This window comes from Podarcis melisellensis (assembly GCF_964234715.1).
Source record: "Podarcis melisellensis genome assembly, chromosome: 13".
Classification (NCBI taxonomy): Eukaryota; Metazoa; Chordata; class Lepidosauria; order Squamata; family Lacertidae; genus Podarcis; species Podarcis melisellensis.
In genome coordinates this window covers 27,585,689-27,607,135 of record NC_138545.1, presented here as the reverse complement: position 1 = coordinate 27,607,135, position 21,447 = coordinate 27,585,689, and the positions used below count along the sequence as shown (strand labels likewise).

The following is a 21,447-nucleotide window of genomic DNA, read 5'->3' as shown; positions in this document are numbered from 1 at the left end:
CAGCAGCTCAGAGGCAGATGAGGGGGAAAGCTGGGAAATCATGGGGCAGCCAGAACAACACCCAGCTGAAACGTTGTCCTCAGAAGGCATTCCAGACCCTCCATCTCTCAGAATCCAGTGAGCTTTAAAAGTAGGAGAGCAAAGAGCTCAAAGACAGAGGGCACGTAGCAGCACCCATAGAGAAGACAATGAGAATGACGAGTGAGGAAGTGGGAGAGATGGGGGAGCAGAGATTCACTCAGGACAATGCCATTATCCAGGAGGCTGGGCTCTATAGTCTCTCTCCGCTGTAAAGATTGAAATAAAAAAAGAATGGTAATAAACTTTCCCTTGTCTTTGTACTTTCCTGGGCAACCAGCCAGGAGCCGCTGACAGCATCCTGACATATGTGCAGGCCAAATGCTGCCCTCTGTAAACATTGCATATATGTACATCTGGTACATCTGGTTATAGGGATGCGGGTGGCGCTGTGGGTTAAACCACAGAGCCTAGGGCTTGCTGATCAGAAGGGTGGCGGTTCGAATCCCGTTGCTCGGTCCCTGCTCCTGCCAACCTAGCAGTTCGAAAGCACGTCAAAGTGCAAGTAGATAAATAGGTACCGCTCCAGTGGAAAGGTAAACGGCGTTTCTGTGCACTGCTCTGGTTCTCCAGAAGCGGCTTAGTCATGCTGGCCACATGACCTGGAAGCTGTACGCCGGCTCCCTTGGCCAATAAAGTGAGATGAGTGCCGCAACCCTAGAGTCGGCCACAACTGGACCCAATGATCAGGGGTCCCTTTACCTTTACATCTGGTTATGGCTAGGTCAAGGGCTGTAGTGCAGTGGCAGAGCCTTACATACAGAAGGCCTTAGGTTTAATCCCCAGAATCTCCAGATATACGGCTGTGAGAGACACCTGCCCGAAACCCAGGACAGCTCCTGCAGTCAGTGTATGGTAGGCAATACTGAGCTAGATGGACCAGTTGTCTGATTTGGTATAAAGCAGCTTCTGATCTGCTCCTTGCAAGCTCCAGCTCAGTGCAGCAACCCCAGCTACAGCTCCTGTCATATGTACACCCCCAGAAAAAAACCATCCAGTCCCCCTTTCAGTATATTCCTTCATCCCCCTGCCCTATCTTCCCAAATCCCTCCAGCCTACGTTTTTACACCCATCCTATATCTATCTTGCTCTATCTACCGATGACTGGGTGTGGCTGAAATCCTCTGTGCACTGACTCAGAAGAATGCTCTGAGATGACAGTGGCCTTTTCCAGCATCTCTGGAAAACCATCACTTTTGGACAACATTCCAAGACCATGCCATGTCTGGAACCCGACTGAAATGAAGCACCGATCCTAGTTCTTTTGTTGTTCCAGATGCGCAATGATCTGGTCGTATCATTAATATTATTTATTAAATCCATTCAAAGTTCACAAGGTGGTTCACAACATAAAAATACAAAAGGAGAACACAAACTAATGAGAAGACAACGTGATGTTTCCTCCATGTGAGGGGCTCATGAGGTTCCAGCCTAGAAGCATGAAGACCACACTGTGCTTTCTGAGGCTGGTTCACCTGAATTTAAGTGGCAGCATTTAAATGTGTTGCCATCAATTGCGGCCAATTCCAGACTGTAGCTATTTTGTGGGTGGGATTCCATCCTATACCAGCAAATTGAGGTTGTGCAATTAAAGCAGATTTGATTATCTTGTGCAGCAAGTGTGCTTCAAACAAACAAACGCAAATCCCGAACTTTTGGTAAGGGAAGTGATAGGGAAATGCACTGGAAACTGCAGAATAGCAATTGTTTGTTGTGATGTCTGCACAAACTTTGCGAAAACGAATAGGGTGGGATGAATGCTCCGCAAACATATTGCCTGGAAGATCTCTGCAAATGACACAGATATCTCCCTGCAATAAACACAAAAGTGGCAACTGGCGAAGATTGCTTCCTGCACAGGTTAACATTAATCCCTGGACCACATTTCTACATGTGTGCACAGCTACATGCAAATGTGTGACAACATGCAAAAAAATTCCAGTGGGTAGGGAGCAGAGGACCCCGGTGACAGCCTCATGTATGTAGTTTGCAATATATACATTGCAGAGCAAGTGTGTTGTGTGAACACAGAAGGACAAAGTCTACAGGGGAAAAGAAAAACCAGGCACTCCTTTAAAAAAAAACCAAAAGGTCCACCAAACTAACTTGTGCAGGATTCTCAAGAATTCATGGAGATGCATGCATGCCCTTCCCAGACAAAAGCCAAAGTGTTCAGTGCTCTAGTTGCTCTTGGGTTTCCTGTGCTACTAAGGACAGCTAAAGAGGCGTTCACAGCTTCAGTTTCTTCTCTGCAATGGCACTGAAGATCTGCTGAGTCATTGGCACGTAACTTTTTTCCAAGTCATCTAGGAAGAAGAGAGGGTCCCTGATGATGACAGGGTCAAATCCTTCCTTCACCAGTTGACTTTTGAGCTGCTTAAAAGTGCCTGTGGTCTCCAGCATGTCCTGTGTGAAAAAGGGCACTGGGGTGAGTACAGAAGTATGAATGACGTCCCACCTGTAATAATCTCGGGCAGACAAGCAAGCCCTGATAAGAAGTAATGACTCTCCGGCAGTTTTATGTTACGTTTATTTATAAAAAACACATCCAGAGCACGGCTTCTCGCCTGCTCGCATTGACAATAGTTGGTCAGTCTGAATCTCCGCCCCTTTCACAGCAGGAAGGACGTTAAATTCCAGCCCTTCCCCTCTTACCCATCCGTTGTCCTCTGACCTTATACATTCTCCCAGAACGGGGACTGAGAGGCTGGCCTTCCCCCTTCCACTCGACACACTCTCAGTCCTCTGCTTATCCGCTGATTGCCTAGCAACACTCTGGCTGCCTCCTAACTCTCCCGCTTCTTGAGAGTTAACAGGTAACAGGGTTTAGTGAGCAGGAAAAGGCAGTGACAGAGAGAAGTCCGGAATCAGAGGCAGAAGCAGAAGCAGGAGAGGAGGGAGACCAAGAAGCAGAGATGGGACAGGCTGGTGAAGAAGCACAGGTGTCTCCCCCTCCTACTGTGACCTGTTCCTTTCCTCACTAGTATCTCAGAACCAGGAGAGGCATGAAGTGGGAGGAGCAGAGACAGGCATGCAGGCGCAGTCTCATATTGCTTGCTGGAAGAGGAGGTGACATAGACAGCTGTGGGAAGGCAGGGACCTTCATTCTCCGCCACTGCCTCATGGAGGCAAGACCTACTGAAGAAGAGTTGGTGTACTTATTAGGCCTGGCACTCCTGCGCAGATCCTGTTTTTTGTACCAAAGAGTTAACTTCACATACTCCATGTGATTTACTGAAGGCTCACTCCTGACAGCTAACAACATTAATAATACAGACTAAAGAGTGATGCAACAGAGCAGCACCTTACCCGGATGCGAATGAAGCGAGGTATAGCATAGTTTGGCAAGCAGTCCTTGGCATGGGCATACACCTCCTTCCCATCAAAGGGCAGCCCATCCTTCAGGCATATGGATGCCATCCCAATCTTTCCTTCGTGTCCTGGAACAAACCAAAAAGAGGAATGTTTTAAGGGTAGAGCCACACGTTGCACACAAACGGGGATAAAAGACAACCCCAATGGGGGCTTCTTCTAGGGGGGCTTCCAAATGTGGTAGCATCCCCATCACAGCTGTTTTGTCTTAAACTGGAAGCGGAAGCAGAGCTCTGCTTCCAGAAAACTAACACTCTGTGGCCAAGTGTGCAGCCTTCATTTCCTCTGCCCCAAATGTTGGAGGGGGACAGTTTTCACTGGGACCATTCTTTGTGTGAGAAAGGGTGAAATACTACTTCTCCCTGCCCCCACTGCACTTCACACACCTTCACACACACACACAATTATTTTTGTGTGCGGAGGGAGAAAAAGAAAGGATCCAAAGGCAGCGTTAAAGAAGAGGGCTAAAGAAGGGGCAGGGGGCCCTGTGGATCTCCATATGTTGTTGGGCTGCTGCTCCTGTCATCCCTGATCACTGGCCATGCTGACTGGGGCTGGTGGATTGGAGTCCAATAGAATCTGGAGGGTAGCAGGTTCACCATCTCAGGATTAAAGCAGTAGAATTAATTCCTAGAGAGGAAATAGACAATAGAGAAGGAAATGGTTCTACTGCCATGACTAGCCCTGACCTGGTAAATGTAGAGTCCTCGGAGGGGGAACTCCAAGGACTTTGAGGAGCACACAGGGTCTCTTAGAACTAGCACTGAGGATCCCCTTGAGGGGTCTTCTCAGGGAAGGCCTGCTGAAAAACCTTGGTGGTATCAAAGGAAGAGTGGGAGCCACCACCACCCCAGTCCTCAAGAACACCAGCATTGAAAGATCTGGGTCTTAGGGAACATTTTTGGTGGACTTGTAAAAGAGTAAAAGTGTATTGGGAAATGATCCGTAACAAGCTGAAAAATAAAACTCCCCCCCCCCCAAAAAAACACAACAACTCCAGTGTCCTTTCTGTTGGGGATAATTCAGACTGAAATTCCCAGGTGTCAAAAAAGGTTATTTATGTAGGCCACTACTGCGGCCCATGCTTTGTTAGCCCAAAAATGGAAAACAAGCAAAGTCCCGACTAAAGAAGAGTGGCAACTTAAGTTGACAGAATATGCGCAGCTTGCAGATTTAATATACAGAAGAAGTGAACAAGAAGAACATAGAGAAGACTGGAAAACTTTTACTGAATATATGGGAAATAACTGTGTACAGCTGAAAACATTGGCAGCATTAAGATAAATTCAGCAGTGTAAATAAGTTATGATGCATGTAATAATGGAATACTGAATGGTATAGTTTCTGTAAAATATGCAGGAATTTATGATATGTAAAACGAACCATGGAAAGAGAAGAAGGGAAGTCATTGGTATGTCAAGGATGTATAAATGAGTATTTTAAATCGTAAAACAGAAAATTTGTGTGTGTGTGTGTGTGTGTGTGTGTGTGTGTGTGTGTGTGTGTAAGATCCAGGTCTGTGGCTGAAGAGCAATGATGTAGCATGTGTGTGACATAAAAATTCGGCACCCCTTCACCTCTCCACTTCTGTTGTTTGTCGTTGTTGTGGTGCCGCTACAGGCACCCTCTTGATTCAGCGCCCAGTGTGGGCGGACCAGTCTTGCTCCCCTAAATGCACCTCTGCTACAGACTCAGAGTCAACCACAGCTCATAAGTAAAGAGTCTCCTGAGCCTTTCAGTTGCTGGAAAAGCCACTTCCACCCGTCAGAGGAGGTGAGGTTGCGGGCTTCACAGCCCCACCGCGCGCGCAGTGGGTGGAGGCCCGCCCCCGCGCGATTGGGAGGGTTGCCAGCCGCGTCACCCCCTGGTAGGCCAATCGGCTGGTTCAGGGGGCGTGGCCTGCCCTATAAAGGCAGTACGCGGCCGGGGATCTCCCTCTTTGCCGCTCATCCGCTGTTTGGTTTTCCCACCCTCCCACCCTATAAGGTTTTGTTCTTTGACCTTGCTATGGACCTTGGTTGGTCGCCATTGAGGGGCCTGGTAGGAATTTTTCCACTTGGCAAATTGGCATCAGCCACTTGGTTTTCGCCTACCTCAAAGCAATTGTCATAACTTTCCAGGTATTGACGGTAAGGCATTGGTATATTTCTGTAGATGGAAGAGGGGAGGTAATGCCATCACCTGCCCTGCATATTGAAGGGTAGTCCGGTAAAGGATTCCGGGGTGTGTGGCCCTGTCCGAAGCCTGGGGAGGTGAGGGCCCAAGGCACGCCCCCTATCAGTGACCCCAGGGGAGTTCCCAGTTTATGTGCATCAGCAGGACTCCTTCTACTGGTGGTTAACCCTTCCCGGACTTCAAGTGGATGGGCTGAAGTTGGATATAGTCGGTTAGGACCAATGCCTAAGCCACTCATCACGTGTAACCAATAAATCTGTGGCCTTTTTTAGCCCATTAACCTTAATAATTGTGTCGTGTGTCATTATTTCCACTTGGGGGGTGGGAACTCGCCACCCAACAGCACAGGTCTCCGGCTCCTGATTCTAGTTCCTGCAACTTGCCTGAACTCCCTGCGCTATTAGCCTTGGATTGTTGCCTGATGTTGCTTCTGGTTTATACCTTGGACCCTGGCTGACTCTTCATGCTTGACCTTGGTTTGTTTGGACTGTGCTTCTGTGCTTGGACTTGTATTCTGTGAAAGTTGTTTCTTGACCTACTCCTAGACTATACGGAGAACCCAGTGTGGCTCATTCTTTTTCTTGCCAAATGAGTTTTCTCTTTCAGATTGCTTTTCTCCTTCTTCACATGTTTCCACCCTCCCTTAGGCATATAGATTTTGTAGTTGTGAAATTATTATTATCATCTCCATCTGCTATTTCAGAAGCTAGCTTAGACGCCTGCTTTCTGGGCTGCTTTTCTTTTATTGCATTTATAGAGAGGCTGGAAGTTATGGTTTGCATCGTAGGCTTGGGATTCATGTTCGGTTTTATGATGAATTTTTCATTGTACTTTGTATGGCTGATCTTTACATACACCCCTGAGAAATGTTTTTTTTTAAAGCACAATATACATGCCATGAAATAATTAATTAAATAGGCTTGTAATTAGCCACTGGCCTGGGCTTGCCGGTGGGACAGTAAAAATTGCTTGTTGGCAACCAAGTAGAGATCATGTTGTAAATAGCAAAGAAGTTGGTTCTGGTCTTTCTGGCTTTTAGCTATGTCACAAATAACCACATTCTCTACATTAGAGAGGAAATGACCAGTCCATCTTGCACCCTGAGAAGTGAATGGATTTTTGCTGCCGCAAACATTTTCATTGTCCACAGTACAACTCAGAATAGATAAAAGGGTTACATCTGAATATGTCTGCCTGTAGCACAAGGCAGTGTGTGGACTAGAGAGAAAGATTAACCTAACTGGCATCTTGATCTCAAATATTTGTGCTAGCATATCTGCCAGTGGCGCAATGTCTTGGTTTGTGACTTTGCTCTGATCGTTGTGGGAGCCCTTCTTAGTAGTGGACTAGGAAAGCTGGAAATAGTGCCAACGTATTTCATATCTGGCAACCAATGCGCCCCTTTGGTTTCAGATATTACAGGGGTAGATGAATCTAAAAAGCCCGGGACACAAATTTTCACAGCCCTCTAGTGGCTATGGTGGCTCATTTACCAGAAGTGAGGTATTTCGTGTTAACTCTGGAAGAGTAGACTCAATTCTGACCAGACTAAGCCTTCTGATCTATATTATGTTCTAGGGGGCTTAGTTTGGTCAGAATTGAGTCTGCGCTTCCAGAGTTAATGCAAAATACACTACTTCTGGCAAATGAGCCACCATAGCCGCTAGAGGGCCGTGAAAATTTGTGTCGCAGGCTTTGTAGATTTCTCTACCATGTGCTATCTGAAACCCAAGGGGCCCAGTGGTTGCCAGTTGTGTGTTTTTTCCAGCTTTCCTTCCCACTGTAGCTAGCAAAACACATTTCACACATGTCACCAGAGACATGCCTCCCAGCTTCTCTTGCACTCTTTGTGCCACTGACGGTATTAATGTGGGACTAATAGAAAGGGAGAAGGGCCATTAGGAAAAGGAAGAAGAAGTGCTATAGTTTATGGCCAGGGCAGGTTTTCTGTTCATGTTACAAGCTGATGCAATCTATCGATGTGAAAGTGTTGCATATTACATTCACTGCCTTGTATCTCTTCAGGGGAGAAGCAGCATATAAAAATAAAGCAGCATTTCAAAATAAACACTGTTGACCTAATGGATCTAACTGTGATTCCTGCATTGCAGAGGTTTGGACTAGATCAGTGTTTCCCAACCGGTGTTCCGCGGCACACTAGTGTGCCGCGAGCCGTTGCCTGGTGTGCCGTGGGAGGGAGGCGGGCGAGTCCGGCGGCGAGAGGCGGGGCGGCGAGCACACGCGGGGCGGCGAGCGAGCTCCCTCCCAAATCCCATCGCCTCTCGGCGCTGGTGTTGGCAAGTCTTGCGCACCGGGGGATCTCCCCCCGGGAGCACAAGGCTTGCGGGCGGCAGCTGGCAGCACGGAGCATGGGGCGCCCTTCGGAGGGCTCCGCGTGCTTCGGGCAACAGGCTGCCGCCCCAAGCCTTGCGCGCCTGGCAGGAGCTCCTGCCGGGTGCGCAGGGTTGCAGACACTCGCCCGAAGCACGGGGCACCCTCCGGAGGGCTCCCTGTGCTTCGGGCAACAGATGCCACCCCAAGCCTCGCGCGCCTGGCGGGAGCTCCTGCCGGGCGCGCAAGGCTTGCAGACACTCGCCGAAGCACGGGGCACCCTCCGGAGGGCTCCACGTGCTTCGGGCAACAGGCTGCTGCCCCAAGCCTCGCGCGCCTGGCGGGAGCTCCTGCCGGGCGCGCAAGGCTTGCAGACACTCGCCCGAAGCACGGGGCACCCTCCGGAGGGCTCCCTGTGCTTTGGGCAACAGGCTGCCGCCCCAAGCCTTGCGCGCCTGGCGGGAGCTCCTGCCGGTCGTGCAAGGCTTGCAGACACTCGCCCGAAGCACGGGGCACCCTCCGGAGGGCTCCCTGTGCTTCGGGCAACAGGCTGCCGCCCCAAGCCTTGCGCGCCTGCCGGGAGCTCCTGCCGGGCGCGCAAGGCTTGCGGACAGCTTCCTGAAGCCTGGAGAGCGAGAGGGGTCGGTACGCACCGATGCCTCTTGCTCTCCAGGCTTCAGAGAAAGCCTGCATTCGCCCCATAGGACGCACACACATTTCCCCTTTATTTTTGGAGGGGGAAAAGTGCGTCCTATGGGGCGAAAAATACGGTACTTTCTTTGTGTTTATTTGATGCCTATTAAAGAGAGTTACTTTATATATAGTCAATATAGGCACAGAGTTAATTTTTTAAACATTTTCTAATGGTGGTGTGCCTCGAGATTTTTTTCATGAAACAAGTGTGCCTTTGCCCAAAAAAGGTTGGGAAACACTGGACTAGATGACCGCTGGGGTCCTCTCCAACACTGCGATTCTATATCTCCGTTCAGCGCATTCTGCAGATCCACCATAAGGAGAGAGAACAAAGTGCAGCTATTGCACAATGAATGCCCAGTATGGAAGCATTGTGGGTGAAGGACATTTTTTCAGTGGAGGAGGAGCAGGAGAGAGCTGCTGGCCATACCATCCAGGGCAGATGGGAGTCCAGCAACATTTGGAACGGCACAGGTTCCCCACCTCTGGTTTAGAGACCTTGTGCTCTATAGACCGTGGGACTCACAGGCACTTCAAACCATGACTGGAAATGGTGCCAGTGTCCAAAGATGGCGGGTACAATGGACTATCCTCAATACCTCTTCCCCTAGCCTGCTGCTGTGGAGCCGATCTCCTGATGCCACAGATGCTAACTCTGGCTGCCCAAAGTTGCATTTAAGAATGGCACTTCAGGACTCACCTGGCACCGGCACTCCGTAAACACTGGCTTCCTGAACCGACTCCAGTGTTGCCAAGGTCGTCTCAACCTCCGTGGTGGCCACATTCTCCCCTTTCCAGCTGCAGAGAGAGGGGAACAGTTACCATTTGGGGAGAAGAGCATGCCTATTATGTTAAGAGCAACTACCACAGCATTTCTTTCCCGCTCTTGAGTGTTCAAAGTGCTTTGTGTACAATATTGTGCCATAATCTTTAAATCTGTGGAGGGTGGCAGGCAGGTGGGGGCAGAGTTGGCACACTCCTGTGTGCTCGCCCCTCAATGTCTGTCCATTTAAGCCCCATAATAAAACAGTGGAATAAACCAAAGCAGGCACACATCCCTGCTTCTTCCTACACCTTCTGCTACCTCAGAGTCAGCAAGAGAGCAAGCAGCAACAGCAAGAAGGAGGAAGAATAGGACCAGGTAGTGGGGTAGGAGAGCTGGGATGGGGGTGGGGAATTCACATCCAGCAACCAATGTGCCCCTTTGGTTTCAGATACAACATGGGCAGATGAGTCAAAAATCCAGGACCCAAATTTCCACAGCCCTCTCGTAGGTGCGGAGGCTCATTTACCAGAACTGATGTATTTAATGTTCACTCTGGAAGTTTATATTTGATTTGGACCAAACTAAATCTCCTGGTGTGTATTTTGCTAATGCTAAATACATTACTTCTGGTAACCAAGCCACCATAGTTGCTAGAGGGCTGTGAAAATTTGTATAATATGAATATAAATGAGCAAATGCAAATCTCATGCAGGCTTGTGTCAGGGGCCTGTCCCCGAGACATTTCAGTACTCTCCCTGCTTCTAAATATACCTTGCATAGATTTGCACTGTTATATGCTATACCTGCCACAATGCCAACAACAGATATACTGTATTTTTACCATGTATAAGACTAGGTTTTTTTAACCAAAAAATTAGGTTTAAAATTGGGGCTCGTCTCATACACGGGTAGTGCTGAGGGGTGTTTTCTTAATTTGGAGTCCCCCCCAAAAGGGGGCATCTTATACATGGAAAAATACGGTATATATCATCTGAAACTGCAACCTCTCACTCCACAAGACCAAGGCAGCAGATCCCACCCCACCAGGAGAGGTGGGACTCACCGGAAAGTGTCTCCTACCCGGTCCTGAAAATATAGAAAGCCATCATGGTCTTGCATCAGGAGGTCACCACTGTTGAAGTAGCAGTCTCCTTTGGTAAAAACATCCCGGAGAATCTTCTTCTCCGACTTCTGTCGGTCTCCTGCGTAGCCAGAGAACGGGGTATGGCTAGTGATCTTGGCCACCAGTAATCCTGTCTCGCCTTGGAAGGGAAGGAAGGAGAACCTTGGTAATTCTGTCCTATTTCCCCATGCCCCATAACAAATCAATAGAGTGGTGAAATTGACTGGACCAGACTACTCTAAACAATTTCGCTCATAAAGGACAATGTTTTTAGAGTACAGGAGCTGAATGGAAAAGGTAGCTTTGCATGCCTTCCCCTTGAAGTTTACCCCTCACGGAGCTACCATTCCCAGCATCCCCCAAGTAACTACAATACCCCAAATTATTTTAGGGAAAGAATGCATTTCGAATGTTCTTTAAAAGTATAGTGCGTACACAAAAGTGCTTTTACCCCTTTGGAACATTACTGGTCTTAAAATAAACTGGATAGTTCCTTAAAAAGAACAAAACTCTTTAAATCTTCATTTGTTTCTGAGTTGGTTCAGAATATTATTATTAATTTATATATAATTTATTTATACCCCACCCATCTAGCTGGTTTTCCCCAGCCACCCTGGGCGGCTCCCAGCAGAATATTAAAAACACGATAAAACATCAAACAGTGAAAACTTCCCTAAACAGGGCTGCCTTCAGATTTCTTTTAAAAGTCAGATAGTTGTCTATTTCCTTGACATCTGATGGGAGGGCATTCCACAGGGCAGGTGCCACTACCAAGAAGGCTCTCTGCCTGGTTCCCTGTAACCTTACTTCTCGCAGCGAGGGAACCACCAGAAGACCCTTGAAGAAGGACCTCAGTGTCCAGGTTGAGCGCTAAGGGTGGAGACACTCCTTCAGGTATACTGGGCTGAAGCCGTTTAGGGCATTAAAAGTCAGCACCAACACTTTGAATTGTGTTCGGAAACATACTGGGAGCCAATGTAGGTCTTTCAGGACCGGTGTTATATGGCCTCAGCAGCCACTCCCTGTCACCAGTCTAGCTGCTGCATTCTGGATTAATTGTAGTTTCCGGATCACTTTCAAAAGTATCCCCACGTATTTTATATTTAATCATTTATAATTCACCTTGAGTTCTCTTGGGAAAAAGACATTCCAGACATTCTATAGACAATCTTAAAAAATAAAATCTTCCTGTAATGCACCTAAGAGTTTTGTGGACTGGGCAATTCATATGTAAAATTAGTGCTTGTATGTGATGCTGGACCCAAACACACACACACACATGCACACACACACACACACACTGAAGTGAGAAACCAAAATTCTGAAGTCAAGAGTGCTGAGAGATGTTAGGAGACCCCATACAGAGCTACAGTTCTCAGCACCCTTGCAAAACCACAGTTCCCGCGATTCTTTGGGGGCAAGCCATGGCTTTTAAAGTGGCATAAGAGTGCTTTATGGTGTGGATGTAAATGTATGCTTGTTTTATTACCTGTGGCCACTGGGATGCAATATCCTTTCTCATCCCTCACCGGCTCATCCTGGTCAACGTTATATTGAACCAGTTCGAATTTTGCCAGTTTCTGAAGGGGAAAGGAAAGCATGAGATGATAAGGCGTAAATTCAAGGCAAGCATGTTATAACACCAGGATCATAAAGCATTTTATAGAACCATAGAACTACAGGAAGGGACCCAAAGGGTCATTGAGTCCAACGCCCTGGAACCACAGCTAGGATCATTGACCTCAAGCAAAGATAACCAGTGGCCCCCAGGCCAGAGCCAGGTCCTTGGCACCTGGACTGTGGCTTCTCCTCCTTGGCACCACTGCTCTCCTCAGCACTGCCCCTGGAAAGCGAGGGTTGCACAGATCCGGACAGAGCCACCTCAAGCTCCTTCGACCAGCAACACCAACTTCCCCCAGATGGTGTGGTAGGAGAGCTTAGTTTGTGTCCTGCGCTTTTTAGACTCGTCTACCCATGAACTTTCTGAAACCAAAAGGGCATATTGGTTGCCAGATGTGAAACACCATACTTTCCCATGTATAAGACTTTTCGTTCTGTAAAATAAGGTGTAAAAACGGGGTGCGTCTTATACACCGATAGTGCATAGGGGGGATGAGTGATTGGTTGCAGCCGCGTGCTGCAGCTTGTCAGTGGCAATTTGGTGGGTGATTGGTGGCTGCAGCAAGGGCTGCTTAGGATAGGCTGGTGCTGCCTTAATTGGGCAGGAGATTGGTTGCTGTGGCAAGGGCTGCTGTGGATTGGCTGCCACTGCGGCAATTGGGCGTTTGAATGCCGGCTGCTGTTTGCAAGCGGGCAGACGCTTGCAGGCTTCTGTGATGCGAGCGATTTTCTGAGTTAGTGATTTACTGCAATCCCCACCCCCTAAAAATCTCCACAACTCTGGTCAATCCTCCCCCATTTTCTTAATTTTGAGTCCCCCAAAATAGTGTCTTATACACAGGGGCATGTCATACACAAATATGGTTTGTTGGCATTATTTTCTGAAACCAAGAGGCCAGAGGGAGAGTAACTGCTTCTGCTAAACTGGGCAAAGGTGTGCTCAACATCTCTGGTCGGTGTTGGGTAAAGCTGCGTTTTCTGCCCTTCTCTCAAAAACATCCCTCAAGATGTCACCTGGGAAAGCTCTTGGATCTTTCTACAAGCCTACGTCACTTTAGCTATCATGGCTCCCCTCCCCTAGGAATTCTAGGAATTGTAGTTTGGTGAGAGTGCTGGGGATTATTCGTTAAGAGGAACCTAGTCGCATGCCACCACTCACAGGACTACAGTTCCCAGAGTACCTCTTGGGAGGGGTGATTATTAAACTAAGTCACCTTATGTATGCACATTTATTTGCTTTTCAATCGAGGTAATAAATCACTGTAAGGTTTTCAATTGAAAATAGTTCAAAGTTCAGGACTGAATGGATTAACTTTACACAGTTGTGTAAAGCTTGTGGGTGTCAGCAGATTTATCATTTTGTTGACCTGGACTTTGGAACCTGCTCTTTGATTTTAGTTTATCTAAGCAGGTGCTCCAGCAAAATGTTGCAACATGAAGTTTAGGACTCCAGCCAGCCATGCCCTTTTTCAGGGCATTCCATTCCATTCCCTCTCCCTGTTGGTTTACGATTCTCCCCACTCCACTCTCAAAAACAACCTGTCATAATTCTCTGCCTGAAGTGTATGCAGAGCCCTCATTGGACTCTTTCCCCCCAAAAAATGTTTCTATTTTTTTTGTACTTCTACAAACCTTGGAGTTCCTGGGTACCTGCTGATACATCTTCCTTGTTTGTGTGAGTACAAACAAGGCTTCAGAAGGAACCACACTTAGAAAATTGAGTTTACTATTACTACAGCCGTACCTTGGAAGTTGAACAGAATCCGTTCCGGAATGGAAACCAAGGCGCGACTTCTGATTGGCTGCAGGAAGCTCCAATCAGAAGCTGTGGAAGCCCCATTGGATATTCGCCTTCCAGAAATAGTTCGCAAACCAGAACAGTCACTTCTGGGTTTGCGTCGTTTGGGAGCCAAAATGTTCGAGAACTAAGCTGTTTGAAAACCAAGGTATGACTGTGTAGACAAGTAGGATCCACAACAAAATGTTGCAGCACGGGTTGCTCCCTGTTCAGGATTCCAGTTGCTGCGCTCCATTTCCTCAAGATAGTGACCCCCTCTTCTATGTGGGGGGTGACATTTTAGCAACATAACCAATGGCACTGGCAGCCTGAACATCAGCAATAGAGGGAATTATGATGGCAGCATTTACAATACATGATATAATGTAATAGAGAAAAGAGTTCGCTAACTTTGCAGCTATCTTGCATGATCTCCCCCCACCCTCAATCCATCCATATTGAATTGGCTGGCATTTTCCTGTTGCTAAATTCATATACAGTGGTACCTCTGGTTGCAAACAGGTTCCGTTCCGGAGGCCCATTCGCAACATTAATAGAACGCAATCCGCAGCGGCGTGTCTGCACACATGTAGGTTGCAATTCACCACTTCTGTGCATGCACGTGACATCGTTTTGCGTGTCTGCACATGCACGAGTGGCGAAACCTGGAAGTAACCCTTTCTGGTACTCCCGAGTTGCTGCAAGATGCAACCTGAAAAAACATGTCATGAAGCAAACATAACATGAAGTATGACTGTATTAATTGGAAATATTTTCTGGCACACTTTGAAACGCTTTATTGTGAAATGTGCTTGATCAAAAAAAAAAAAAATGCACTTAGAAGTCTCAGGTGCCAAAACATGATTTAGCAACATCATGATGCAGGGCCAAGTTTGGCCTAATGGTTATTTTCCTCTCTCTCTCTCTCTCTCTCTCTCTCTCTCTCTCTCTCTCTCTCTCTCTCTCTCTCTCATAGGACTCCTGTTACTTAAGCCCTGCATCTCAAACAGACATGGCAAGGGTGAAATTTTTCCCATCCCTGTATCAGACGTGCCAGGTACAGCTTCACATCCAGGGTTTACTACACAACTCTTCAAAGGACAAAGGCCCTAATCTCGGAATATCTCGTGGGACCTTTGCACACGAGGCTGCATTCCAGCTAGGCAAAGATCAAAGGTTTCTAGAAGCAGCCCCCACCCCCGATTTAAAAAATACCCATATCTCTCCATCCTCCATCCATGAAAAGAGCAGGCATTATCATAGTACAATACAGGACACTCCAGTCGGGTAAAACCACATGAGGGGGCTGAAGCCCTTGAACCAGAATAACAATAAAGGAAAGGAACAGAAGAAAGTCTCTCATCCCTAGCCAAAAGGTGATTAAGACTAAGAAGGCACCAATGGTGCCAGGATCCCTGCAAACAATAAAGGTAAGAAAATGGTGAAGGACCCCTGGACAGTTAAGACCAGTCAAAGGAAAGGGGGAATAAGGCAGGTATGGACAAATTGGGGGGCCTCCACAGCTGTCATTACCAATGGTCGGGAATAGGGCCAGGTGATATATCAATATATTGTCCAAAGCTGGTTTGAAGTCCATATTGTGATATTGGCTTTGTAATTTTTGACCTGACAACATATTATTATTATTTATTGAATTTATATACCACCCTACACCCGGGGGTGTCAGGGCGGTTCACAGAATAAAATCAAGTTATAAAACAACAAAATACCTAATAAAAATAAAAATCAGCAACCCAATAACACCCCCCCCAAAAAAACCACAAATTGTGTGTGTGTGTGCTATGCAAAAATCACAAGGTGGGCAAAACAGTGAAGCCAGCCAATGCCTCTCCTGATTCCTACAGCCCCTATTAAACTCTGTTAACTCAACTCTCCCTCACCTCATGCAGGAGGCAGCAAATCACAAGACCAGGTGCCAGCAAAAATCACGATGAAGGCAAAACTATGAAGCAAATGCCTCTACATAGTTCCATCCTTATTTCGGACATTGTGATATATCGGTATATCGCTATTTGTTTAGCTGTTGATATATAACAATGTTGAAAACCAGCTATCACTCTGCCCTAGTCAGGAATCCAGTCCAATATCTGGAGAATACCACTTTGGTTATTCCTAGACTATAGTGCCAAAGTCTACACAGAAAAGGTGGCTATTGAAGAGAGAACTGAAGGCAGCTTTAAGAGACCAGAAGATGAGGTGTGCAATTAGAGTGGAGTGTTTGGGGATGTTTAACTGGGACCTTGGAATTCTATAAGACATTCTTTGTCTAGCTCCTTCCCTTTGATCTTACCGCCTTGGGTGACCCTGTTGCGAGTATGAGATTCCCGACGGCTTCGCTCACAAGGGTCATAGGAATGTGCAAACCCACTCACCACCACAAGGTGATGATCCAGCGAGTGAGACAAAGAATTACCCAAGAAGTCCTCAACAGCAGAACAGGCAGGTGGTATGTTACAACGGCTGTGAAGGTGGATGAAAGCTGCAGCAGATAGGATCTACCTATCTGGCATGACTACTCATGCCATCGGAACAGAGCCCTAATGCGAAGACTGTGCATTGATCAGCGTGCACAGATCTACACACATAAAACAAATTCACGCACAGGCGTCTTCCAAAAACCCAACCCAACACTGTGGAAGGACATGTGGGTCCAGAATTGGCCTCCACAGTCACTTATGGACTCACTGTTAAAACTGTGTTTATGGAAGACAATCCTACTCTGCTACAAGCGATCGCCAAAGAAGAAGATAAGACATTATTTATTTAGACATTTGTGATCAACACACCCTGGAAATTCCTGCTTAGCCCTCATTACCTTGTGGAGGAAGTTTGTCTTTCCCATGGCTCCAACCTTCCCGATGTAGTTAATAAATCCAACATTCCCCTCTGTGGCGCCATAGAATTCGTGGATTTGGATAGGTTTGAATCGATGCAGGAACTCCTTCCAGACTTCCACACGCATGCCATTACCTATTGCCAGTCGCACGCAGTGGTCTCGGTCACGGTCCGTCTACAAAGAAACACACTGAGGTGATCACTGTGGTTATAAGCTGTATGGATAGCCATTTCACTGGCGATGAGTAGGAATTGCTCCAAGTGGTTACACTAACGAACTTTCACAAAAAGAACGCCTTGTTGTGCCCTGTAAGTTTCTGACTAGATTGCTGCAATGTGGGGCTGCCTAGGAAGACCGTTCAGAAACTTCAGCCGGTTCAGAAGATACAACGGAGAGGCTGCAACTTGCAGAGAATAGGACAAAGGGCTCAACCACACTTTTGACTGAGCCGTAGTTTGATCATATTGTGTACCGGGTCAGAGAGCTTTTTGGACTGATCCGTGGTGGTGCCTTGTGAAAATCTGATCCTACCCACTGAATTTCATTAGATGTGCAGAAAATCTGAAGAGAGGTTTTGCTTATCCGAGCTTCAATTCACCAGATAAGATTCAATTATTATTATTTTTTGCAAAGCACGGCTGCAGAACAACAAAAAAATCTCTCCATCCAACCTGGAGAAATTGGTGCACAATATGATCAAAATATGGGTCAAGCAAAAGTGGATGAGTCCAAGCTGTATCTTGCAGGTACTTAAAGAGCTTCTCTATTCCACTCCAGTCTATCCTATCTTATTCAGATTATTTGATTTACATCACACACCCTCATCACATATGATTTCGGGGCAATTCACAACAATTTGAAACACAAGACACAGTAAAACAAAGGTGGAAACTAGACAAATATTTAAAAAAACTGCAAAAATGCTTTTTTAAAATTTTTCAAAAATATATTGAATTTGCCATAAGCTCACCATTGCCATCTAGTGTCATATTTGTATAGTGCACTCAAAATGCACTTAAAAGTTAGATTTGGAGCTGTATAGCAGAGTCCAAAATAAACATACTTTAAATTACAATCATCCTCCATTATTATTATTATTACTAGATTTATATACCGCCCTATACCTGGAGGTCCATGAAACCTTTTGGTCTCAATAGCCTTGTAATTCAATGTACAAATATCACATCAACTGACACTTTCTGCAGGGTTTTGGCTCACCAAAAACTAAGCATGGCAACTGACTGACACATCCAAACCGAGAAGCATTGAACTCCCTGCTTTCTGCAGCATCAGGTGTAGGGCAGGTGGGCATGCACCCACCTGCTGTAAGGGATTCAGTACAGTGGTGCCTCGCAAGACGAAATTAATTTGTTCTGCGAGTTTCTTCGTCTTGCGGATTTTTCGTCTTGCGAAGCACGGATACACCCTGGTATTAATGGTTTTAAGAAAAAGGAAACAAACTCGCAAGACGTTTCGTCTTGCGAAGCAAGCCCATAGGGAAAATCGTCTTGCGAAGCAACTCAAAAAACGAAAAACTCTTTCGTCTTGCGAGTTTTTCGTGTTCCGAGGCATTCGTCTTGCGAGGTACCACTGTACTGAGCAGCAGAACCCATTTTGCTTCTTGGCAACATTCACCCTCCCCGCCCCCAACCTGTCTCTCATTTACCTTTGGTGCATTACAGAGGTAGCGCATCATTTCTCCAACATATTGGATCACAGTGACACCGTATCGCCTGCAGTCGTCCCAGAAATGGGTAACAGAAAACTTAGACCTCAAGGCAATTGTGCATCCTGTTTGGGGAGGGGGGGGGAGAAAGAAAGAAAGTGATTCCGCCTTCATTACTGTTTGGACCTGCAAAAGTTTTATAAGACAGTTGTGCTGCTTTGGTTCCAGTATATGCACTTCTATTGTAACTTCCTGCTGAAGTCCTTCAACTTTTCATACCACAAATATTTGGGGCAGAGGAGAGGTTGTCCCAGTTTGCTGCCCTAGACAGCAATAATATGGCAGCATTGGGGAAATGTCCCAAAGCAACCAAAAAAGCAGAATAAATCCGCTAGTGCACTAATATCGCGTAGAGAACACGATGCGGAATGCACCTGCAATAAAACAGTGCCCTGCATTCACATTCCTCTATTTCAGCACTCCACTCGGACATTTCTGACAATGTGGTTCAGAAGCTAACAGTACAAGATTCAGTGCTGATGCCAAAACTTTGTTTCGTTTCGCAATATATTTGTTTCAAGAAAATAAGAGTGGTGGGAGAGGAGCGCAGGCTTTGCAGCCAATAGTGTATCTCTGCACCCAGCACACACGTCATGGCTAAATTAGATTCTCACATTTCAGATTTCCATTCGTCCGGAATTTCCCAGACATAGCCGGAATACTGTAGTCTGGGCAAAAATCTCAAAAATGTCCAGGAAAATCCATACGTATGGCAACCCATGCCTGCAGTGTCGTTTTGGATGATTTTCCTAAAAATTCATTTCATTTTTTTTCCTCCTAAAAAGTTGAACAACTTTTGTGTCCAGAACTTCAATTTTTGAAACATGGCAACCCTAGCAACCTGTATTTGTGCTGCGTTGTCTATTTCTACAAGCACAAGAAAGCCATTTCCGACCCTGGGGAGGAGAGGGGGTTGCGGTCTAGCCCCTCCCCCCCAGGCGCGGGGGCTGTCCTTGGCCCCCGCGAGAATTGGGGGAATCCCTGGGCGTGCCCGCGACCCTGGCCGCCTATCGGCAGGCCGGGGGGAGGCGTGGCTTAACGTATTTTAAGCCGGGCACGCCCAGGGTCCGCCCTCTTCACTCCCGACCAGCTGAGAGGTTTTTTCCCATCCCACCCACCCTTAGATACTTAGGCAGCCGTAGGGCGTCATGACCTTGCTATGGACTTCGGTTGGTCGCCGCAAGGGGCCTGGTAGGAATTTTTCCAAGTTGGCAATCTTTCAGCCGTTTGGTTTTTTCGCCTACCTCATAGCAAACGTCACAACTTTCTCTGTATTGGCGGTTAGGCATTGGCTGGGGTTCTATTGTTATGCAAATGGATGGGGGGGGGAAGGAACGCCATCACCTTCCCCCAGGAAATGGGGTAGTCCGGTAGAGGACTCCGAGGGGCGTTGTCTTGTCCGAAACCTAGCTTGGTAAGGGCCCCCGGCACGCCCCAAGCGGTGACACACGTGGGATCCTAGTTGGCGTACTTCAACAGGCCCTCCCACGGTTCGTGTTAACCCTTCCCGGTCATCATGCCGGGTAGCTGATAGGAGCCAATGCCTAGAGCCAATACCTTCAATTCTCTAATCAATAAAGTTGTGGCCATTTCATGCCCATTAAACTTAAACATCGTGTCCTGTGTCTTTCTTTCTGGGGGAGGGGTTTTGACACGCAACTGGATCAGGCCTGTGACCCATCTAGTCCAGCATCCTGGTCTCACAGTGGCCAACCAAATGTCTCAAGGGGGAACCTACAAAAGGAGCTGCGCACAATAGGACTCTCCCTTCATATAGGAGAACAATCCTGAAGCCATTTTGACTCTCCCAAATTGACCTCAAATATTTATCTGCAAGTAGGAAGGAAATGGGAAAAGCTTTCTGTCTTTGGACTGTAGGAGCTTACACCTCTCTGTAAATACAGTCTGGCAAGTATCTGTTAAGCTGAGCACACTGTCAATAGGAGTAAGAGATTCAGGAACTATGTATTTACCATCTCAAAGGAATGGCCAGGCTACCCAGGAAATGCAATCAGATAAGGCATTATCAGGTATCCTGACAGACAGGAGAGAAGCAACACATTCTAATTTCTGCTGGGGACCACCTCTTTCTGTGATGAATGTATGATGTTTTGGGGGGTGGTCTTGAGCTAGAGGGTAGGCAATTTCAAATGTCTGTATAAGAGCTTGCACACCAATGTTCTAGGTTCCTCTCCTCCCTCCCTGCGTGGGGGAGTGGGGGACCCTGTTGCAACAGTTTATTAAAGATCAGGCTTCCTAGCTGCTTTGCTTCTCAATATTCTCTGGTTGGCTTCTGTTATTTTCTCCTACCGATAGAGAACCTACTTAAAGACTCTGTATGTGGAATACATGAAAAAGTGGAATACATGAAAGGAAGGCGGGTGGAAGCAAAGAAAATAAGATTTGGAAGGGTATTAATCTGAAACAGAGTTTTTAAATGTTGAATTTTCTTTTTATGTTTTTATTTTTTCTATTCTGTGTTTTTGTTTGTATTTCTGATGTGTGGTTTTTTGTGATTTTAGTTAATTTTATTGTTGTTAATTTTGTAAAACTCAATAAAATATCATTAAAAAAAATAAAAATAAAGACTCTGTATGGGCTCTTCAATACCCCATAAGGAAAAAAGGAGAAGTTTTTCTTATAACAGTAGCCACCCAAGTTGGCTCTTGTGAGAGCGAATTCCAAAGCTTAACTATGCACTGAGCGATTAAGTGCTTTCTTTTATCTGCCCTGAATCTTCCAACATTCAGCTTCGTTGCTTGTCTATGAGTTCTAGCATTATGAGAGAGGGATAAGAAAATTTCTCTATCTCCTTTCTGCATGCCAAGCAGAAGGGCCCATCTCTCCTGCAGCAGCCCACTACATTTCTATGCTGAATGGGAAAGGGGGGTGCCCATCTGTTACTTGCCTGCATAGAAATTCTCACCAA

General features: G+C 46.7%; 1 protein-coding gene and 1 long non-coding RNA gene across 3 annotated transcripts in view; one reads left to right on the top strand and one right to left on the bottom strand.

The window, feature by feature from the left end:
• Nucleotides 1-1,337: 1,337 nt before the first annotated feature.
• The window catches only part of LOC309355440 (long-chain fatty acid transport protein 2-like), a 30,254-nt gene continuing 10,144 nt past the window's right edge, over nt 1,338-21,447 (bottom strand). For both annotated transcript variants that reach the window (XM_081886296.1, XM_081886295.1), the window contains 7 exons: nt 18,459-18,583; nt 16,772-16,966; nt 12,028-12,118; nt 10,479-10,677; nt 9,350-9,447; nt 3,388-3,518; nt 1,338-2,484 (listed from right to left, as the gene is read on the bottom strand). In XM_081886296.1, coding sequence (XP_081742422.1) covers nt 2,308-2,484; nt 3,388-3,518; nt 9,350-9,447; nt 10,479-10,677; nt 12,028-12,118; nt 16,772-16,966; nt 18,459-18,583 — 1,016 coding nt within the window. In that variant the 3' untranslated portion in view covers nt 1,338-2,307. The remainder of the gene's footprint in view (nt 2,485-3,387; nt 3,519-9,349; nt 9,448-10,478; nt 10,678-12,027; nt 12,119-16,771; nt 16,967-18,458; nt 18,584-21,447) is intronic.
• On the top strand, nt 18,010-18,604 carry LOC309355624. The gene is made up of 2 exons (XR_014162573.1): nt 18,010-18,137; nt 18,393-18,604. It is a non-coding gene; the product is annotated as an uncharacterized lncRNA (long non-coding RNA).